Source organism: Hakea prostrata, chromosome 11 (assembly GCF_041222555.1).
Source record: "Hakea prostrata isolate BN-2017 chromosome 11, UWA_Hpros_2, whole genome shotgun sequence".
Taxonomy (NCBI): Eukaryota; Viridiplantae; Streptophyta; class Magnoliopsida; order Proteales; family Proteaceae; genus Hakea; species Hakea prostrata.
Window position 1 is genome coordinate 7,202,712 of NC_142610.1, and position 22,629 is coordinate 7,225,340.

At 37.5% G+C, this 22,629-nt stretch overlaps 1 protein-coding gene across 1 annotated transcript; it reads right to left on the bottom strand.

Moving 5' to 3' along the window:
• Window positions 1–980: 980 nt before the first annotated feature.
• Window positions 981–21,176, bottom strand: TIM44-2 (translocase inner membrane subunit 44-2). The gene is made up of 14 exons (XM_089139061.1): window positions 20,763–21,176; window positions 20,541–20,647; window positions 14,913–14,996; window positions 14,540–14,615; window positions 13,845–13,889; window positions 13,330–13,746; window positions 13,147–13,215; window positions 9,744–9,808; window positions 9,560–9,628; window positions 9,388–9,460; window positions 9,157–9,261; window positions 3,792–3,863; window positions 3,632–3,694; window positions 981–1,630 (listed from the first exon to the last, which is right to left on the bottom strand). The coding sequence occupies exons 1-14, from the start codon at window positions 20,835–20,837 to the stop codon at window positions 1,499–1,501; spliced, it is 1,452 nt and encodes a 483-aa protein (XP_088995187.1). The 5' UTR covers window positions 20,838–21,176; the 3' UTR covers window positions 981–1,498.
• Window positions 21,177–22,629: the final 1,453 nt, after the last annotated feature.

The window sequence follows — 22,629 nt, forward strand, 5'->3', positions numbered from 1 at the left end:
AGATGTCACGATGGGGAAGAAGAAGAAGAAAAAGTTGCTCTTAGGACAGCAGACCTCCTAAAACTAAGGAGAGAAGAAGAGATTAATTAATGTATTATCATTCCCTCAAGATGCCTTCAACTACTACAATTATATATTAAGATAGGTTTACTCTTCTATTCTTATGGTCATTTTAACTCTAATATTCCCTAATCTTGGGTCCCTTAAACCTATTTTTCTTAAAAATGACATTTGAACCGAATGCATAATGAGTCATTATATTTCGCTACGTGTAATATGTTAATCTAAAGATGATGGTTAAAAAAAAAAAAAAAATCAATCTTTTTTTAAATAGATAGAGTGACTTCACCTTGGTTCATGACTTCCATATTTAAAATTGCACTCCAATGCTCCATGGAATCACCAAGTGAACGTACGTGTATGAATGATGTCGTAATGGGACTACAGTCAATCAAGGAAAACTTTCTTCATGGATGAAAGCAATCAATTCAATGTTCTTATGCCTAATCATCATGAGGTAATTCCAATTTGTTATGTTTACGATTTTTGTGTTATCATGATTTGTTACTGCTCGTAAAAGAATAAGGGAAAATATAGTGACTTTGAAGCATGCTTAGCTATGCTGCAATCGAATGTCATGGAGAGCTAGGAAGTACAGTTTTCATATTTAGAAAAGTTTTTAAGTATCAATCTTCAGAGTATAGTATTATTATGAGTAACTTGAGATGTTTTGTGATTGTGCAGTACCTCGATTTCCATGACCAAGTTTGGAGCAAGATTCAGAGGAGAACATGACCAATCTCTTGATAGAAGACAGTCATGCCTCATTTTAATTTCACCACATAGATGTTAAAGAGATTTCATTTTCATCATTTCAATATCTTTTCGTTTATGCATTTCCTTGTGAGAACTGATTAACATGAATAACTTGCTTGTTGGCTTCCTTCTATCACATAGAAATGACATATTTCAGTTTTTTTTTTTTTTTTTTTTTCAGGGTAACATTTACTAACTCAGGAAAAATGTAAGGTGATGAAATTACATAGTTCAGACAACCAAAGAATGAAACAAACTAGCATTCACCATACAGAGAAATTTTCGTCAGTGCAATGAAATTTTCATGGAAACAATTTATACGAGGCAGGGTAGAAACACACAATTACAGATGCTTCAGATTTTGCAATTCCAAATTTTTTCCAAAAATGAAACCAAAAAACTTGAAGGTCCAGATTCTAGAATGCAGTTTGGCTCGGAGAGGCTCGGCCCTGGCCGGGCTAGGGTTGAGATTCCAGGCTGGGGTAGGGTCAGGCTGAGCTCAAAGAAACAAATTTACAATTGTATTTATTCTACCCTCAACATAGATTTTAAATTGATTATCATGGTTTTCCCTGGAGATGGAAACAAAAACCCAAGGAATTGAAAACAGGGTCCCTGAATACAATAACAACTGCTAGGTGGCAGCTGCTGAAAAATAAATAAACAGAATCAAATTAACCCACTAGATGAGAGCTTGGACACCAAGTTGCTGCATTTCTCTTAACCTCCAAACTGGGTAGAAGGCACCTTCTCCAAGCTCTTCTACATCCATTTGCTGCATAGCCCATGCATAATATACAGTGTGAATTGTATCCTGGAAGAAACAATCAATTCAGATATCAATAAACAAATGAAACAAAAGAGGAAACCAAGGATTTAAAAGAATTACATGCTTTGTGCAAAAGCAGAAAAACTAAGAGCCAGGGATTTGATCTTAAATGAGAATTTTTCAAGAATTAGAACTCAACAAAGGCAAGGGACAGGCCCGAGGTACGTTTTAGAGTGAAGAAAAATTTCTACGTGGATTGACTTGGATATCAGTGGATACTTCAAACTTAACACAAACAACTGATAGATGAACAGCGAACTAACTAAATATAACAAATAACATTAAGAAAATAGTCCCAAAAAAAAACTAAATTCTTTGGACAAACAAAGACCAAATTCTCACAAAAAGCAAATGTCTCATTTGTTGGGGACGGATGCATAACTACAGAGAAGAACACAAAGAAAACACACAAAAGAAATTTAACGTGGTTTGGCAAAACCCTCCAAGTCCACTAGAGAGAAAGAGCTTCCACTATTTCAAAAAACCTCAAACCACTCTCACAAAGTGTGACCAGGTATAAATCCCCGGGATGAATTTCCCAATCCCCTGTAGGGATTGATTGATCTAGATCATCCCAACAGAGACTATTTATAGGGAAACCTAAAACCCTAACCCCATATAATTACAATTTTATCCTTATACAAGTAATTGATCCAAAACCCTGTCCAATTACAAATACAAATAAACTATAATTATATGGACCCACAAAATACAAAACACCTAAACCCAACAATCTCCACCTTTGATGGAATTCTGCAAACCACCTTGAAGCAAACTGTTGTTGATGTCTCTCTGCAATCAACTGGTTCTGTGTATCCGCCACACCTTACCTCATCACCAACATCTCCTCTAGAACAGGACTAAACAGAACCTCTTCTTGAGTATTAAAACTAGACTTGAACAGGCCAACCAGCTACAACAGAAAAAATTTGGACCAACTCAATTGGAATCCAGGAATTGCTGCTCGCATCAACTACTCCCTTATTGCAAATATTATGTAATTTTAATGTCAGTTGTTATTTGTTTTTCTTGGTAAATTTGACAACCCTGACTAGTTGATGTATGTTCAAAATATTGTTTTATGGGCTATACAACAGGAAGACACTATATTGTAATTGAAAAAAAAAATGAAAGAGAGAGAGAGAGAGAGAAACCCAGGAGGTCAGGACTCAATCTCAGAAAATAGAAGTACTAGAACAAAAATTTACTAATTTTCTAGACTCCATGAAGTGTGAACAAGTGTGAACAAACACTTGGAACAAAAAGATGTCTCACAGGCATACAAGATGCAACAAGAATTATAAGCATGAAACTTGACCTTCAACAAAAATTATGAACATGTGAAAATTGACCATTTTGTGGTCCATTATCACTAAAAACTAATTATCCGTCCATTCCCTGCAACAAGAATTATGAGCATGTAAAAATTGATCCTTTTTTAAGTTCATTATCCATGTAATCTGACCTTAAATTTATGCTCACTTCTATGTTTTAGTATCTCAAGAAAGAGAAAAATGTACCCCATGATGGCAACTGAACAGGCATAATACTATGAACACAGTTATCATGTATGTGCACATATGGAGATGAAAAGGCCCAGTACTTAGCAAAGGTATTCCCCAAGGTTTTTCTTATCTACCTAAAAGCATGTAATGAAAAATTTAGTTTAAAGTATCTAAGTTTCTACCATAACAACCCCAATATCCATCTACAAAATAGAAGTATCATAGCATCCAATCTCGTCGATACTTTCCAACTCATTATATACCATTCAAGATCATGATTAATGAAATTTATTTCACTTTTCACTGGAATGTGGCCAAACCATAAAGTAATAGGTACAAAATTAAACATTAAAAGAAAAAAGTTACACATTCAGATTTTAACTGTCATCCTTTCTCCTACTGGATCACACCCATTAGAGACTTGCAAAAGATACGTTGAACGCATCACAGATTTAACTGAAATATTAAGAAAATAGCTAACCTTTCCCCCTTCTGTTATGGAACCAAGTCTATCTCGCACACAGTATATTTGTTGTGTTTGAAACTGCGGCAAGTCAAAAGGAAAAGCATGCATCAGCATCAAAGGGTTGACAATCATAAGCAGTAGATATTTTTCAAATAACTGGCAATGAAAGTCTTACGGCTAAAATGATTATGGGAGAACTTCCCATAAGTTTTGTCTCTCTAACTTCCACCTCAGATATATGTAAAATCTGCAATAAGAAATGATTCACAAGCATTGATTAAAAAAATGACAAATGATCATATGATTTCTTACATGTTTTATCCTAAGAACGGATTCAATTGGAAATCCAGGCACTTAGATTCCCAACAACTGCAGCCTGACTACTCTTTAACAAGTACAAATTTTCCTAACATTGAATCTGATATCTCAAACATAAACTGCTCCAAAAACAGACCAACCATAAAGCAATGTTTGAGATGCAGTGTTTATCCCCTACAAACAACCTAAAGAATGTGTGTGTGTGTGTGTTGGTGTGGGGGGGGGGGGGGACAAAGAGGAAATGCTTGCAATTTTTTTCATGCACCAAAAATAGTGATTTGCCAAATTAGGATTTCTCAAACATCAACAGGAAGACAATACTTGACATCCTTGCAGAAAACCAAACTCTCCCACTCAAATAAAACTGAATTCAACAGGAAAAATAATCTACAGTGTAGTGTGCAGATACTAATTCAATTGATTTGGAAAACCATCTTCCTGTTCCCCCGGGGATGTGAATGGAAACAATGGTGATCAAATAGCAAAGAAGAAAGGGCAGCTTCCTAGCAATGTACCTTGGAGACAGAGAAGTGGGTGAAAGAAAATATACATCCTTACAGAGAATGCCCAAACTTATGCCAATGACAGGCCTGAAAAAGAAAACTACACTAGGCAATAAATTGAACAAATTGCTCATGCCACACTAGTCTGAACCAGGCTGCTTGCAAGTGGTTCGACTCTAGTACCCCATACTCCATAGCACACAAATTTGCACACAAACACAATTTAAGTTTCATTAGAAGTGACAACGGGGCAAGTTCAAAAAGATTGCATTAGCGCTTGCTAGGAAATATGCCTGACCCAAACCTGGAGGATATGTGGCCATCAACAAGATTACTGTGAAACACAGGCTCCACTCCAAGAATTGATATGTCAGACATGTTAACGGATCAACAATATTTTCTATGCTTGGTCTCAAGAGCAGTAACTATCAAATTCGAAGCAGGCGAGGTCATGAATGGAAGATCGTCTTCAACAAAAAATGACTTGAAGATTATCTCCTCTGTCTTAATCAATGAGGATGATGACAACAGCCTTTACCCCCTTTATTGGTAGATTTCTGATTGCTGATTTAGAGACATCTTAGTGTAGAGACAACATACAACTAAACATTTAGACCACCTGAGACAATGTAATTAGGGTGCTCAAGCAAAAAAAGCTATTCCTTAAATCTGAAGAAGTGTACTCCTATGCTGTTCAATGTGATGGTCCTTGGTTTCATTATCTCTTTTCAAAGAGTAGAAACTGATAAAGAGGTCTGCAGCAAATACACCAACCTGGATCGACCTCAACCCAATTGGATTTCTAGATATGAACTGATCCAGTTTGAGTAATCGGTCTAGTAACTTTTAGGAATCTATGTTAATTGGGGAAATAATGTTTGTTTCACCATGTTAGACTTATTTGACCAGTAAATGACAGTACAATACCCCATCTGAAATCATTTGAATCCACATCATTAGTCACACAGAAAAGCCCATTTGAGATCACATCTCAAAAACCTTCCAAGCCATCCTAACCAAAATTACCTTAACTTAATAAATTTTGGCTCAAATTTATTCCTGGTTAAGATCTTGGTTAATTAACCCTCAATCACCTACTAATGTTCTCTCTGTGCTTACTAGCTTTTGCTAGCACTACTAATGTTCCTACGTTGAGTAGTTAGACTAGATCCCTAAGATTACATCTTTTTCTTTATTTTGTTTTATTGAGTTTCCATTTAGTAAATGGTTGTTTAGGAGATTCTTCTTTCTAATTATTGCCATTCTCCTTATTTTCCCCTCCTCTAAAGACAAAGAGGGGAGTTAGCCACTGAGCTGCACCTATCTTGAAGCCTCTCCTTACCTCCTAAGGCCCATTAGTTTGTTAACCTCCATAACTGAAGCCTCAGCCATCAAAATCATCTCAAATTTGCATAATTTTATTTACGACAGCACCATTTTCTCCAAATCTGAGCTCATTTTACAGGATATTTCGGTCTATAGCACCCGAGTTTCTATTTTTAGTTAAGTTCCCATTTTGCTAACCATCCTCATATCTTTCAATCTGACATTGGAACTGATTGAAACTTTAAAAAAAACTTCATGCTAAACCAGGCTGGTCATACTTCTGAGCGTTGGTTTTGTTCCAGACACAAAGTCACTAATTTCTGTCCCTATTTTTAATTCACCGTTTCGTGGGTTAAATGGACCAAGTCATCCTTGACCTTAGCTTTCAGTTACTTCCATTTAACTTCATAAGGGATTGACACAAATTTGGATGAAAAGAAAAGTTGCTTATGCAATGTTGACTCTTGACTAGGATAGGTGAGAGGCCTACTCCATTTCCGCATCCCCTTCCACCAGCCCTTGAATTCAAAACCTAATTTTGTTCAATCAATCTCAAGAATGCCACAAGCTGCAGGGATTTCTTTCAACCGATCGTCACAATCAATTATGATCATTGTTGTTTCTACAGGTTCCAAACCAGTGAGACTGTGTTTGTTACTTCTATAGTTGTTTGGTAGACTTAGAAGCCTTGAACATCTCGCTGATACCGTCTTGATTTTGGACCCTCTCCAACTCGGTTTGCCTAACCGATGACCTAATGCCGATCCATATGAATTAACCTCTCCAGAGGTAAAACTTTACCTGCTAGGCAACACGATTGCACAAATTCTATCTTAGCAGGATCATGGTTTGAGATCCCGGCAAGATCTCGCAAGATATCTCATTTTTTGTTCAAATGGCGAGACGAGCTGAAGGGCGAGATTCCTACAATCCGCTTGAGATCTCGCCGGAACTCTCAATTTCTGCCCCAATTTTTGCAGATTTCAGCTGGATTTTCACTTGCAACTACTCTTAGCACATCTACAATACCAAAGGAAGATCAATTATTCTATGGTCTTATGAACTTATGAGTCATGAATTATATAAAATTTCCAATAGTTGTATAATACTATTATTCTATTCTCAAGAGTTGAGATTAGGATACTCATATGGATGGAATTCTAATGACACTCAAGTTATCTGATGTATTTGATACATTTATTTTTCATTTATATGCCTTAAGGTTCTATATTACATATTGTATAACCATTCATTCCCGAATCCTGCAGCATTTCACCAATTTCACACTTAGGGTAGACTTAAAACTCATACTTAAGTTTGTTTTCTCACAAATCTAAGGGCACCAATGTGTTTAGAAGGCTAAATTAGGCTAACTACCAAGTTTGAGCGCAACCTAAACCCTAAAACCCATCGAGATAGGCCCCCAAAAAAAGACCATATCTTGACCGAGATCTCGGTTTTTTGAATGGGCAAGATCCCTGGTGAGTGCGAGTTCTTCAACCATGGGTACGATATGAATCTCTATTACTACAAAATTCATAACTAAAGCAGTTAATGCTGCAGCTTGCAACATATCAGAAGCTTTCCAGCCGATTTTATTTGCTCTGTCAGTTGAAATATAAGGAGCACTAAAGCAAAGATTGCATATTTGCATTCACTCAATTACCTAAGGCTTCTGATGGTATTTAGTTTGCTATGCCAGCTGGAATTTAAGGAGCAGTAGGGCAAGAACTGCATTCACTCAAATGCCTAATCCAAATGATTTCCCTCACTTGTTGCAAAATTCAAGTGGACAACTAGCACAGTGATTAGTGTCGAAAGTCAAAATTTTCAAGAAAAGGACAACATAACTGTTGCAAGGGCTGCCCAACAACATTAGTCTTCAAATTTGGCTCCTCAAAGGACTAGACACTGCAAGCATCAGGTCCCAAGAAGACAAAGCTGAATAACAAACACCTTCAAAAGGTCATGCCTCCAAAGATGTTGAAAAAATTCATCAAATGAGTGGCCTGAGAAACTTTCCATCTAGAAGCTTCAAATTGCCATCATGATTATTCCCTCATTTGTGTTCCCATTGTTCTCTTGGCAACCTCATATAGTTTCCAGCTTATTGGAGGGTTTTCTAGCTGATCCTACCTGGGATTAGACCTACTAGGTTCTAGTATTAAATTAAGGGCAATTTTCTATCTATTTTCAGTATGTCATTGTTTTCTAACTGTTATCCCAAAGATTCCTATTTCTAGCTGTATTCTAAAGATTTTGAGAGCTCGATTGCAGCACAGGAATGATCCTGTTGCATATGAAACTTAACATGTAATTAGAAGCACTTGCCCTACTTCCCATGTGCCCTGCAAAAATTGAAACAATCTGAGAGGCCACAGGATGGATACAGGGGCTTCCTAGGAAGACCTGGCCCTGTGGAAACCGTAGCCCTATAATAAACTACCAAAAGAAAATTATGGAGTATCTAGATCAAGGCAGTGATTAGTTCACCAAATTATCCAAATCAAGATACGGAGAAAACAAAAGAAAAAAAATTCTACAGAAATGCCATGGCAAAAGAAGGTATTCTACTATCTACCACTAAACTAGTTCAATTATTCATGTGCATAAAAGCAAGGTAACTGTTGTGAAAATTATAACTGTCACTACAGAGGCTCTTCTTTTCTCTTTTCTCACTATTATAATGTAAAATATACAAATTTTAGTCCTAATGTGGCGCTAATTACTTAGTACCACTAATATGACCTAAAATCCTAATAAATAAAGAAAGGAAATGAAACGGAAAATAGTTATTAACTTTACTGTTGTCAACGCAGCCCCATTTAGATGGTTAATTATATAGTGCATGAAATGCTCAATATATGCTGCTATCATGGATCTCTATAAACCAACAAAGCACAATAAACAACTTCACTGAATCAGTTAATTGTATGATTAAAAGATTCTGAGCCTGGTATCAGGGTAGGATCTTACTAATGGTACCTATCTAAATGATGAAAACCGGTACAAAGACCAACACTTTGTGTTTATCAAAAATAATACACTTAGTTTCAAGAAGGCTTCCTAATTGACCTTTTCTTGGATATGGAAAACATTTTACTGAGCATATAAACAAAAACCCCATGGATGAAGTATTTGACATTTCCATTCACACTTCCCATATCCTTTTTAACTGCATTTGACCATGCATTACACAAACCCACCCAACCCCCCCCCCCCCAAAAGAAAGAAATAAATAAAGACAACATTACCCTTAAGAAAATATCCACAAGAAATGTACAAGTGACAAGACAATATGCTTGGACCAATTTTTCCACAAGGATCAAGAATGTTAACCCACACCAATCAGATGGAGAAATGAGCATCAGATCAATGATTTATCAACCATACCTTATTGTCAAAGAATATACCCTGGCTTTCATAAGCTCTATGCTCAGCTTTACAACGCTCAAGCACTTCAGGGCTACAGTTCTTCTTCAGTGTTTCTACGTCCCCCTATACAAGAATTCATTAGTTAGTATAGCTGCAATCAACCTGCCAAAATATCACTAAAATAAACAGAGAGGGAAAAACAAAGGACATTTCTTGTTCACACAGTCTCATATAAACTTCAGTAATTACCTTGATATAAGCATTCAGGGTTGGCCTGATCGTTTCCTGAACTTCAGCTACAAACTCCGGTAAAGAAAAAGAGCTTGAACATGCAAAATTTTATGCAGAAGAGTGATTAAATGGCTATTGTTAAATCACGAAAACCCAAAAAATAGAAAGCAGAAGAAGAAAACTATCTTACGGATCTCGACGACGTATCTCCTTGAAACATAATGCAGCTGTTGTTTCTCCAAAAACCGTTTCATTGATGCTGTGAATGAGAAAAAAATACCAAATTAGCAAGAGAAGTGCCATATATAGAACTTCCAAGTTCCAATACAATAGCAGAGAACAAATCACAAACAAATTGAAGTGTAACAGCATACTCTTGTATTTTGTGAACAACTGGATGATCACTAGTTTCCCAACGTTCCCGCAGGTCCTCTGCCAACTGCCAAATCAAAACCCAAATCTAATTATAACTGCTTACTTTCAACAAAGAACCATGATGACAGAATAGCTCAAGCAACAAGAACTCAATAACCAAAGAGATAAACAAACGGTTAAATTACAGATGTAGATAAGGAAAGCCAAAAAAAAAACCATTATTGGATATACAAAGAGTAGGAAATAGCATCATGGAGATTCATCACCAAAATAGGCTTGTTTTATTAGGAATAAGTCTAAACTTGGGTTCTATTCTATACATGTTAGGCCTACAGATGTTTTCCCTATGTAAATAGGTCACCTCTAAGGATTAAAGTAGGGTTAATTAGCTTGAGTACGAAACTAGAGTCTATACTTTTTATACTTCAATGTTTTATGATCGAACTGGATTTGTTGGCTTGAACCAGTGGTTCAATTTAAGTCATCGGAATAGTCCCTTTGCTAGACTGAGGGATCTCTTTTACGTGTTTTATTTTTAGACAGATGGAATGATAGCCCTAGCTACGCTGCATAGGATTAAGCCTATGGCTGATGCAGAAGCCTTGACCTGGCTAGACCAACATCATCCACTTTGGAAACCCAGTCCAAGGGCTGGGCAGAAACCAGAACCCAGACGGAACAAATAACTAGAACGACAAGAACACTGTAGTCCTTTCATCATTAGCCAGATAGTATTCCCATCAGCGGTTCTTATTTTAGAGGGTTCTACAGGCAAGTTACCTATTTATTACGGCCATGGAGGAACTCCCGGGGGGGGCCCCTCCCTCTCTCCCGATCCAGGACGCCCACCCGCAGTCAGCCTCCTCGCACCGGGCGATGTAAGAGCATGCACCGGCAACCCTGGGGCCAGCCTGACACCTGCCATTATGTTTGAAAGACACAAACCCCCAAAATTGGATTTTCATTGGACACGTTAGTCCAATTTGTCACTGAAATCCATTAATCACTGATTATTTTCTTTCAACTCCAAAAATATCGCTATCAAAATATGAAGGAAAAAAAACAGTGATTTAACCGTTTTCAGTGACAAATTGGACTAATGTGTCCAATGAAAATCCAATTTTGGGGTGTATGTTTTTCAAACATAAAGTTGAGTGTCAGCACTTTAAGGCCTCCATTTTGGGGTGCCAGTGCAATTACTCTAAGAATAAAGAGGATCAAATTGAGGGCTGAGGGGGAGAAGCAACATGATGCAGGCCTGGAGGTCAATATCTGCAAGAAGAAACCTACAAGCTTGCTGCCCAGCATCAGCAGCAGTAGTAGTGTTCACATAACATTTTTTCCTTTTACATTCTTCTAGAGAATATCAGTTAGACCTGATTCAATCTTCGGTTCAGTTGGTCTAATTTAACATAATTCAGGCTCAATTTACATTACAAGGGCAAACAGTTTTTTAGCATGTTTGTAATTTCGCCTTTGAAAGGAGTCCAGGATTTAGAGATTGTTTACATTTCAAGTCTCAAGTGTCCAAATCCTAATTCAGGTAGGACTCCCACCGTAAGGCCATTTAGCCCCTTACAAACCCCACATCGACGGGATGATCATACTAAAACAGTGAAAATTGAATATCATTTTTGTTGTTCTCTCTGAGATTTCTAATATGAATGTTTTAAGATTAGATTGCTTGGTGATTAGCATCAAGGAAACTTAGATCCTTGGTGCTTAAAACTCAAGGTGGTTTTGAAGGTTCTCGGTGGTTCAAGTTCAAGATCCTTGCTGTGGCTCTGGATTCAGCATACATCTACATCAATCCAAACCTCTAACTCTGAACCCAAGATTCCCGATTTTCAAACCTTGGGAAACAAACAGTAATATTTCTGAAACTCCAAATTCAGCATTAAAACCTTAAGTGCGAAAACCCATGATGGGGCCAGTGATAGGATATTTCGAAGAAGCACCAGGCAATCTAGGGTTCCATATCTTGCTACTTGGGTTAAAATCTCAGTGGACAGTAGCAAATAATACATCAAACACCCTGCAGTTAGGGCTGAATTGAGTTCCAAACCTTGGGTATGATTAGGGAGGCATTTTAGGGTTCGGCCAGGCTAGGTTTAGGTTTGAAATTAGTGAAAAATATTATGTATAAACAAATTTGTAATTGCAGAATTTTCACAAATTAGGGTTTGTATGTTTAAGGGTTTCTAGGGTTAAGTATGGGGTGGTTCAAGGGTATAGACTACGGATGAAAGGTTAGGGAGATTTAGGTTTTTGGATGAATTAGGGCTTAGGATTTATTCTAAACCAACAGAACGAAGGTCTATTAATGAAGATGAAAGTAGGATGGGTGCGATCCTATTAGTGGAGGGGGAAGGTAATAGGGCAGGGAATTCTAGGGTTTTAAGTGGGAGGGGGGCTGCTGCTGCCACAAGGAATAAAGGGGAATGGGGACAGTTGTGTGGGGTGTCAGACAGGGGGAAGGGGTAGGACAAGGCCTGGTTTACATGAATGTAGAGGGGACTGGTTCACTCACAGTGGCTGTAGTCGCTGTCTCCATTCTGCACGGGCTGAGAAGAATAAGAAGATTGAACAAACTGCAGAAGGTCAAAGTGCTCAGCTGTGGGGATCCTTGTTGGATCCTACGACTCCATTCTACTTCAAAACTCTTCGCAAATTTACTAATCCAGTCTGGATTGTTTATATTATGAATGGCTTATTTATAGCCTTACATGAAGGATATCCTAATGGTACTCAACAAACAAAAACTAATCAAGAATCCAACTTGAAATAGAATTCCTTCTAAGACTAATAGCCTACTTAGCAACTAGAAGAGGAGTTTTACTTGAACTAACCAGAGACTTGAACCCTACTAAAACAAGGAATCCAGTTGGGAATGAAACTCCTAATTACATCAGGACTCCAACTACTAATTCCATTGAGAAAAACAAAAATACATTCTAACTCCTAACAACATGGGGAAACTAACTAACCCACTCTGGCCCCAAGGGGCAGTAATATGACCAAAATAACCCTTGGGGGATTTGGCCAGCTCTTGGTGCCGCATGATTTGTGGGCTGTTTTGGGCCCAAATTATAGGGTGCCCTATACTTGCCAATCCTGGTTTCATCAACCCAAACCTTCACTAATAAACTCTTCATCACTAATTTGGCCCAAGAACCCTATCATGGTTTTGTTTGGATCTACATGTTTATTGGCTCCTAGTTGATCTCCCATCAATGTAGTACTACATCAGACTATGTCGGAGCTCTTCATTGATCATCCTTCCCCAAAAAGAGCATTCCAACAATACCGAGATACTATGGATCAATGCAATCTGCATGAATTAAACAACAGTGATCTTCACAAGAAGGAAAAAGAATTATAGTCACAAGAAAGAAAATGTACCTCCTGACCCTTTGTTACAACAGGCTCACTCATCCCAGTTATGCGCTTGAATACAGGATGACCTTGCATCTAGAAAGACATAGAAGATCAAAAGGTGCATACTAAATCAAAGAAATAGTTCATCTACACTATTCCAACTGACTGAAACTAAGACAACTGGACAACTGGACAATGACAATCCACCTTCGCTTTAAATGCTCCCCACTTCTCACCCCACTTTGACTGCTTTGTGGGTACAATAACAATGTCAGTTCTCGTACTTCGTTCTACTGTTGATGTAGAGGAAGCTGCATTTTGCATGTGCCTTCTCTTAGCAGGGTTACCATTTAACTCATCTTTTACTGTGTCATAACCCTTCTTAGCCAAGTCAATGACCTTTGCATCCTTCATTTTCTTCAAAGATTCAAAAACTCTAGGAGAAACACTAGACTTGAACCTGCCAAATAATGATTCTTTAGCATCAACAGAATCGGATTGCTGGGAATTTCCTTGTCCAGATGTAGTACTGTCTTCATCCTTTGCAGCAGCATCATCAGATTTAGCTGAGGAACTGGAAGATCCAGATGACTCTTGCTGTCTTATTCCAAGGCTCTCCTTGACCTAAATGTGATGCAAAGAGAAGGTAATAAAGGTCCTAAAATTCTAAAAAGCAAACATGATTGAACAAGGGTTCACAAATGCAACAACAACTCACTCACCTCTTCCGTGGCCACTGAAATCTTCTCCTTTACATTGGCAGTGACCTGCAAAGAACCAAAGTTCCCAAAAACTAATAAATGAACTATACCAACATATGAACACCAGCTTAAGCATGAAGGAAATGTTCCAAAAACAAAGGAGCATGAAACCATGGCTTGGAAGAAACTGATCACAATGGCTATAAGAGATGCAAATTATCCATACTTAAACAATATACATGCTAGAAAGGAAAAGCAGCTTACTTTTAAAATTACAAAATATATATATATATATATATATATACTGATGCAAACTGGAAAACAAAGTCTGAACTATACCCTAGAGCATATGAAACAAGTTAACGATTTCCACACAGAAGAGGGAGGAGAGGAGCTAAGAAATAGGAATAAACTCGGTAGAAATAGCATGACATGTGCACCAACAGAGGTATGAATAAAAGTTTACCCCAAACCAGAGAAAGGAAAATAGAACTGCAATTCTGTCATCATGCTGAGAATAAAACATCAGATTTATGAACCCAAAACATGTGTACAAAGCATACGCACAACAAACAAAGTTTCTACATTTCTGATAATAAATAAAGCCACAAAAAGTCATGGGACTTCTAAATTTCGACCAATACAATAATTTTGATCAATAAATAGGGTAAAAATCTTCCAATCAGTACAGCTTATGTTGGTAATTTTGAGCTGACCTTCTTTGCTGTAGATTCAGCTTCAGTCCACACGCTGTCTGCACGCTTGTATAACTGCTCTGCTGTCTGCTTCGTTCTGCATTCACCAGTTCATCTAAGGCTCCTCCTTTGTCTGCCAGCCTTTGGCATACAAAATTATGTCTCAACCTAGAACCTAGAACCTAGAAAGCCAAAAATGCCAAACGGCATAGAGAGACTACATGAGGGTGCGCAGGGACCATGCAGATGCGGTAGCCATGAGAGAGTGCATGCTGGAATCTCGAGGATCAGGATTTCTGCCTCTCATGGGGGTGGGGCAGTCATTTCAACCCCCACTGCATGGGCTTGGCCCCTGTGTCCTCACAGAGAAACTTTTCTCCATCCTAAAAATTACCTGAGTTTTAGTTCTTCTTTCGCCTCCTTCAGCTCACCTGCTTTCTCCTTAAGTTCCTTGACTGACTGTTGGAAGTCTGTATTACTACCACCAAATAAAAACCCCAGATGGAAATTAAAAATGCTACAGGAAATCATATATGAATTGAGCACTACCAAATAAAAGAATGGGCAAATGCAAAGATGAAAACAGCAGTAAGAACATATAATAAAGTTAGCCACAGTACCCAGAAAGGCAATAATGCTAGCAGAAAATGGAATAAGGATTAGTAACTTATTTCTATCTTAAACAAATTTAATCCCATCAAAGGTACAGGACACAAATAATCCCCCTCCCCCAACAACCAGAAGAAAAAACAAGAAAAACTGTTAATTATTGTAACACGATATCCGGGGGGTTTCTTTCCTTCCCACCATGAGCGGGAATTTGTGTGCCCTAGTATGTCAAGTCAAGGAGAGTTGGATTTAGTCTCCGAGTTGTTTATTTTTCATTCCTTCGACCAGTAGGAGTCTTATTCTATGTATCTTTCTGATTATATACGAAGCTTCCTCTTCTGCTTCGTCTGTGCGTGTCTGTGTTGTATTTTTGTTGTTGTAGGTTTTCATTTTTTTTCTTAGGGTGGGGGGTGACCGCTCCTAGATATGTCAACTTCTGCTCTCTAGTCAGTCCATCTCTTCTCCTTCTGTCAGCTCTTCTTCCAGACCAGTCATGGTTCTCAAAATCATAAATTATCACATGTCATCAAAGCAACAAAGAAGAAGGGGGGGGGGGGGAAGGAATTCTGCTACTAAGCAGAGGGAAAACCTCCACAACTTTGCATCACATTTCTCTTTGGCAGCAGTGGCTGGTGATCTTATTGAGTTAATCCGCTGTTACAGCTATCCTACTGACATCTGTTGATATTCTTCTAAGGCCTTGTGGGGTCAACCCATAGTTCATCATTGTCTGTAACCCAAAACAATAGGTGAGGTTTTCCCAACTGTTCTTGGAGTTCTCTCCTATCATTTGCTGAAGTTTGTTGCCCAGCTAATGGTATCAATTCAGCCCTATTTATTTGCTTTTGTTGACTGGTCTTGATCGATGAAATAGAACAATTGCTTCCTGGTACTCACTGCCACCCAGCTGATCTATATATTGCTTGATCAAGGATTTCCAGTCCCAACTGCTATTCAGGATTGTGAGCAATCATTTTTACAGTACCATAACCCTGCTTTCCTCTATGAAAGAGGAGATGAACTTCAATCATAATTTCTACCACTGGAATGAAGAAACGATATTGTTGTAGGTACCTCATTCCCTTGGTTCTAGAAAAGCTTAACTTTGTTTCTTGATTTCCATTATTGCCCTCATTGTTATGTTTTATTTCAAGCTAATCCCCAACCAAAAAAAATGTTTGTGTTGTCAATTTCCCTATTAAACTTCCAAATTGACCGACAATGCTGCTTTGTTACCAGATTGCCACTCTCCTTTGCACCCTTGGTATATTTGTAGAATAGCAATTATTACTCCCAAGCCCCTCCTCTAGGATCTCATGCTACTGCAACCATGGAAGTGGTGGTATCATCCGAGATATCTTGGTTTCCCAGGACTCCAAGATGAGATACACATGAACTATTAATACCATATTTTGATGGTTTCAACCTAGTCCCCATTGAAACTTGTGGAGACCTGGCTAGTGAGCAGAACTGGCATTCCACAGACACTTTATGCCTAATAGCAATTAAGCAACATGTTTTCTTGTATTTGTATCAGGCACACAGACCCCCCCCCCCCCCCCCCCCCCCCCAAAAAAAAAAAAAAAAAAAAAAGAATCCAATACAAATAATTGAAGGGGAAAAAACCTCTCAGTTCTAAAACAAAAGGTAGACCCACGATGGTAGCTACAATCTTCAGTTTTCTAATGCTAGGGTTTTTATCAAATCTAACAGTTTTGTAAATATTAATATGGAAAAAAATTTCTAAAAATCAGAAATGTGATAAGATGTTCATTTGTTTCGATGTACAAACAAATATTTTCATTCAGAGCAATTCTTGAATGAAAATACTTTTTCAGACATCAAATCAAATGCATATTTAGCTGCAATTTTAGTTTCTAGCAATCTTTTACCATGTTAAGATTTATGGAACTTTTAGACTTCATAAAACATTAGAAATTTGAAAAATGCACCTATCATTAAAAATCCAGTTCTTGTCCTTAGCTAGGGAGTTGACTTCTTCTACTCTTCGAATTTGATTTTCTTTTCCTAAATATTTTTGTTGGATTGGTTGTTTGCTTATTTATGAATAATTTACTAATTAAATGAGATACAACTACAGAAGATATTAGGCATAAAAAAGTAAGTGACTAGTTTCCAGCCACTGCCCAACAACAATATACACCATCAACCTTGGTTCAAATTTCGAAACCACAAGTATCATTTTAAGCAGTTGTTTTCAAGAAATTACACATTCACAGGTCAAAGTTAGGCTGCATGCAAAAGAACCAGCTCAAAGAACCATTAATTAGGCCTCAAAACAAGCAGCTTGAGTTGGGTAGGGAAAAAATTACCAAATTTTGACCTTATTTCAACTCAAGTCGAGCATATCTCAGTTTTCCAGTGGGTCAAAACTATTGTCAGCACCAACATCTTTTGGTCCTATCTGATGTCTACAACTGCCATCAAGAGTCAAGACTGGTGCTGCTAATAATAACGATTCTCATATATCCAAGCTGGAGCCTGTTTTGACACATGTATATCCCAACTTGTTGGGAAGTGTTAACTATTGTAAAGATTGTAATGTAATATGGGGGTTTCCCCTCCAATTTTGACTTAGCTTTTATGTGTCCTAGTAATGTCAACTAGAGTAGGATTTATTCTTTAAGTTGTTTCCTCTGTTTTACTTTTGATTCCTTCCACAAGTAGAAGTCTTATTGGCGTAGATTGCAGGTCCATGTGCCACAGGAAAAAGCCCCAAAACCAGCACAGCATAGTGGTCAAATTCAACTGCTGTGAGAGGCAGCCTGGTCCGATGATGAGGCAGGCTTTGTTGGCCCAGTGGAGCATCTCATATGGCTGGCCAAGTCCCGATTGCTGGGAGAAGAAAAGACCAAGACAATGTTCAAATTACTTTTCATGTGAACAGCACCATAGTCATGTTTGGGAATGCTTTTCTGTAGATCTGGTGGGCTCCATGGCCAGCTCAATGAGATCAGTTTGAAGACTCAATTGTCATTGCATGGAGGACTCTACAGCTACTCTAGATTGATTTTAAATAGGAAATTATTCATTATTTGACGCAACTAGAGTTAGAGATAATTTAAGTTTATTTTTGTTTAATTATTAACTCCATTTGGTGAGCCCATGACAACTTGCCTAGAATAGTTCAAATCAGACAAGGTTGCTCACTTGCATGGGGTTTAGAAGTCTAATATTTTAGCTATTTTATGGGTTAGGAATAGGAGTTTTATTGTAATGTTTTCAAATATTTCTAGAAAAGCCTATGATGTAACAAGCTGAGTAACAGCCAAGTCAAGTTTGAGGGGGGGGGGGGGATGAGTTTGGTTAAAGCAACTAATGGCTGTCAGAAAGGCTCCCATGCAAGACAGGTTGATGTAGCTCTAGAATGAAGGTCAGTTTTCACAGAATCTTGTATGAGCATGCCAAATCAGGTAAGGCCAAACCGCTCATGGGACCCACTTGAGTATTAGGTTTAGGGTTAATGGTGGGGATTATGTCAACTTAATGTGGAGAATATTATATTTTGGAAGTTAAGACAAAGTAAGGCGGTAAATCTGAAGTTATGGAGGATTTCTTGGGGAAATTGGACAGCAGGGTAAAAGAGCAATTTCAAGCAATCAGTGGTGCAGATGTGTCTGAAACTTGATCGAGCCTCTCTTAGATTAGGAGAAAAGCCAATCAAAATTTCAGCAGATTCTAGTGGTTTGATTTGGCTAGACAATTTTCCTTTTTAAAGCTAAAAGACCTGTTGCATGAACTTCTAGAAGGTAGTACCAGACTACCAGGTTCCCATACTCCAAAACAATGGATAGTTTGAACTTCAAACTCAGATGAAATTGGATCTGTGGATGTTAGAATTCAAAGGAGTTCTTGGGCAGCAAAGGGGGTCAACCTTGGTAGATGACATATGGGAAGCTATGGGTTGAATTTGGAAGGATTATAATGGTGAATTAGGCTGTGAACGGATTTCAGTAATCTAGGGCTTTCGGCAACAAAAAATAACAAAAGGCAAGCTAGGGATTGGAGAATCAACATGTTAGGAATGAATTGGGGGTTGTGCTGATTAACTTGGCAGCAGCTTGTTAATGGCTAAAATAATGAAGACTCACTCTAAACCTTAAATCTAGAAGGTGTTCCTCAACCTAGTTGAAAGAAGCTTTAATTCAAACCTCTTAGGCTTCATGCTATCAAAGAGTCAATTAGATCAAACTCCAATCACCCAATGAGACTCCAAGGTCCATACCAAAACAAGGAACTGACTGGATACATACTGATCCGACCTTAAGTTTAAAAAACACACTAAAGTGAGCTGTCACAATGGAGGAAAAAGGCAGCAGAAGCTTACAAAGCAATTTCATTAATCAAAATTGTGTTTCATAATATGCTCTATCACAATTTACAACTCAAAATTGGACTCCTATACCAAAAAGGAAAGGCCTTGCCCAATCCTCAACCTATTAGGTAACTTAAACTAACTAGGAAACTGAAATAGAGTCAATGAGAAAGTGGTCAGCCCTGTGTCAGTCACATGTTGAAGCATTGCTGTATTTAATTTTCTTATCCTTTACGTTGGCTGATTACAAGGTTAATGCATGGAATCAAGAGCACAACACCCATATGACCCAACATGAGACTTGTTCTTAAGAAACAAGCCCGTTCCAGTAATCTACATCACAGGAACCGTGTAAGCCATGTGCGAGATACACCCAACATGAGATGCCCAGGGTGAGATAGCCAACCCCTTAAATCCTGAACCCCCTTCTATCTATCAATCATCTCTATTTACTAATTCCTTTGTTTTGACTCTGGTTTTTATTTTGATCCTGATCAAGCAAAGGACCAGACTACTACTAAGATTCATCAATTCAAAAGAAGATGTCACACTACCATAGTTGCTGATTGAAGAAGCATCAAACAAAGTGACTGTTGTTCTTCATTTAAGAGTTTACGATCCTCCTGTAGAATTGATTCTGGCCTAGCTATTCTAGATTAGCTATTTCAGGTATCTTTGCAATTATAACGAAACCCTTTTGGGGTGGGAGAGGGATGAACATTAGATGCTCCCGAGCTAGTCCCCCTTTCAATCCATATTTTCAGTTTCCTTCAGCTTTCTTCTTCTTCACTCTTCAGCAGTCCTGGTTCTCAAGTTCTCAAAGTATTACAAAAGGCATTGTCCTACACCAAAAAAAGGACTGAAACAAGTATACTAGTAACAAATAATGTAATAAAGAACACAAGCACTCTTCTTTGATCATGTCTCTTTCTTTTCAATGTATGTGGTAGAAAACTACTATCTCCTGGGTTTCGACAGCAAATTTATAGAATCAACCAAAAAAAAACAAAAAGGAGAGGAATTTCAAAAAACAAGGATACATGAAAGTTGGCAAGTGAAGAGGGGAGGGAGGCATACCTTTTAACTTCTCCTTTGACTTTCTTCGAGAACTCATTGAAGACACTGAATCCACGAGAACACACAAGTCCATTTTCCGAGAGCAACCGCAGCCTTGTGTTAGGAGACTGGATGACAAAACAATAAAAAAGAAAAAATTAGCATTACTCGTCTCCAGATAACTATGACAACGAAAAAGATGAACAGCTGATGATGCTGAGATTAGAGTTGAGGCGAACAAACCTGGTATGATTTTAGCTGCAGAGAAAGGAATTGCTTGGATAGAAAGATATCTCGCACCAATTTTCTGCTACCCATTGAGAGAAATTATAATTAGCAAAAAAATTCTAACTTTACTTTATAAATTTGTTGGGGGCCAAAACCCTCTTCCAGAATCCAAACCCGGTTAGCCGTCTTTATTTTTCTTCAAAAAGGAAGAGTTGAAGAATTGTTGGAAGAGAAGACTTCCCTCCGCCCACCAAGGCGCGTGAGAGAGGCCGGAAGAGGGCAATCGGAGTGTAATTTGGGTGATACAATAACCCTAACGAACCTAGTTGTCATCTCACGGCCAATGAAATAGAATCTAAAAGATATACAAAATTTTGGTTAAGCATTCATGAATCAAAAGGTTGATGCTTTGCTTTATTAATCAAAATTTTGGCAAATTTATTTCATCTCATTACTCCCGGGAAAGGTTGCAGCTTAGGTTTTATGCCAATAACCCTACAAGGGGGTTGGTGGTAAAACCTGGGAGGCTGCTGTGGTGGGTGAAGTCACTCTCACTCCCTCTCTATTGAGAAGTATGGGTCTTATCACTCCAGCATTGACGTCCATCAGGTTATTCAATACTTTATTTTAATATATGGTTTTAAAAAGAGATAATTGGTCCTTAAGCATTAATTAATAATTAAAAAATATTTATTTTAAATATATATATATATATATAATAACATAATATATTAAATAACCTAATAAGAGATGAATATACTTAACGGCAACTAACATGGTTAGAGTTTAGTTAGGACTCACACGTAATAAATTACACAAAGAATACCCAACATTAGTTTGTGGCACACATAAAAAACTCTTTATACTATTATATTGAGAATGAGATAGCTGAATGGATATGTGAATATGTTAATTGAACCGCTCTTATAAATTTATACCGTCAGATTTGTTGACTAAATCTGAATTGTCCAATAAAATTTTGATTCTTCCTCCCATTATTTATGGGTTAATTAAGATAACCTTCTATCATCAATTAAATTTTAAAAAAGAAAAGAAAGAAAACAACGGCGGGTAGAATAACGTATATTTTCTTTCTTCTTCCTTTGTTCTTTCTCTATTTCTTCCTAAGAAGTAAAAAAAGAATTTTCGTCTTCCCTGAGATCTCATGACTTTTTTCTTGTTTCTAATTCCATCTCGAATAATACAAACAAGAGATCCTCATATATTTATGTTCAGTGAATCTCCCACAAAAACCAATTTTTTTCCTCTAAATTTGAAAATCGGTTGTATCGAACCTGTAGAAGAACTATATTAGAGAAGGAACAGAGGAAGAAGAAAGAGATGTTACCGCCAACGAGAATCAACAACCGTGATATTGAGTTAAACTTAAGTAATCCATAAATAATAGGGGGAAAAAAAAGAAAGAAAGAGAGAGACATCATAGAATTCTAGATTTTATTTTATTTTATTTTATTTTTATTTTTTATCTTCAATCACTCGAAATCATTTTTAAAAGTCTACCGTAAAGGTAATGGCATTGTTAAGGCTCCCTCACCCTATACCTTAGGTAGAGATTAAGTGATTGGTATGCATATCATTCGAGATTATTCTGAAAATTGTTCCAACTGACGTTAAGATCATTAAAATCAGATGGTCACACATTTTAGAGTCAGTCTTATAGGTTAGTCAAATTATTGATAAATACAGAGTAAAATAAGGAATTTCCAATTCCATTAATGGAGGATCTTCTCCTATGTTTTCTTTAAAGACCAACATGTAGGTCCTAATTCATGAGATCTAAAAGGCTAAAAAACACTCTAAGCTTGGTCACTCAATAAAGATCAAAACTGTTCCTAGTTATTACAAAGATCATCAAAATCAA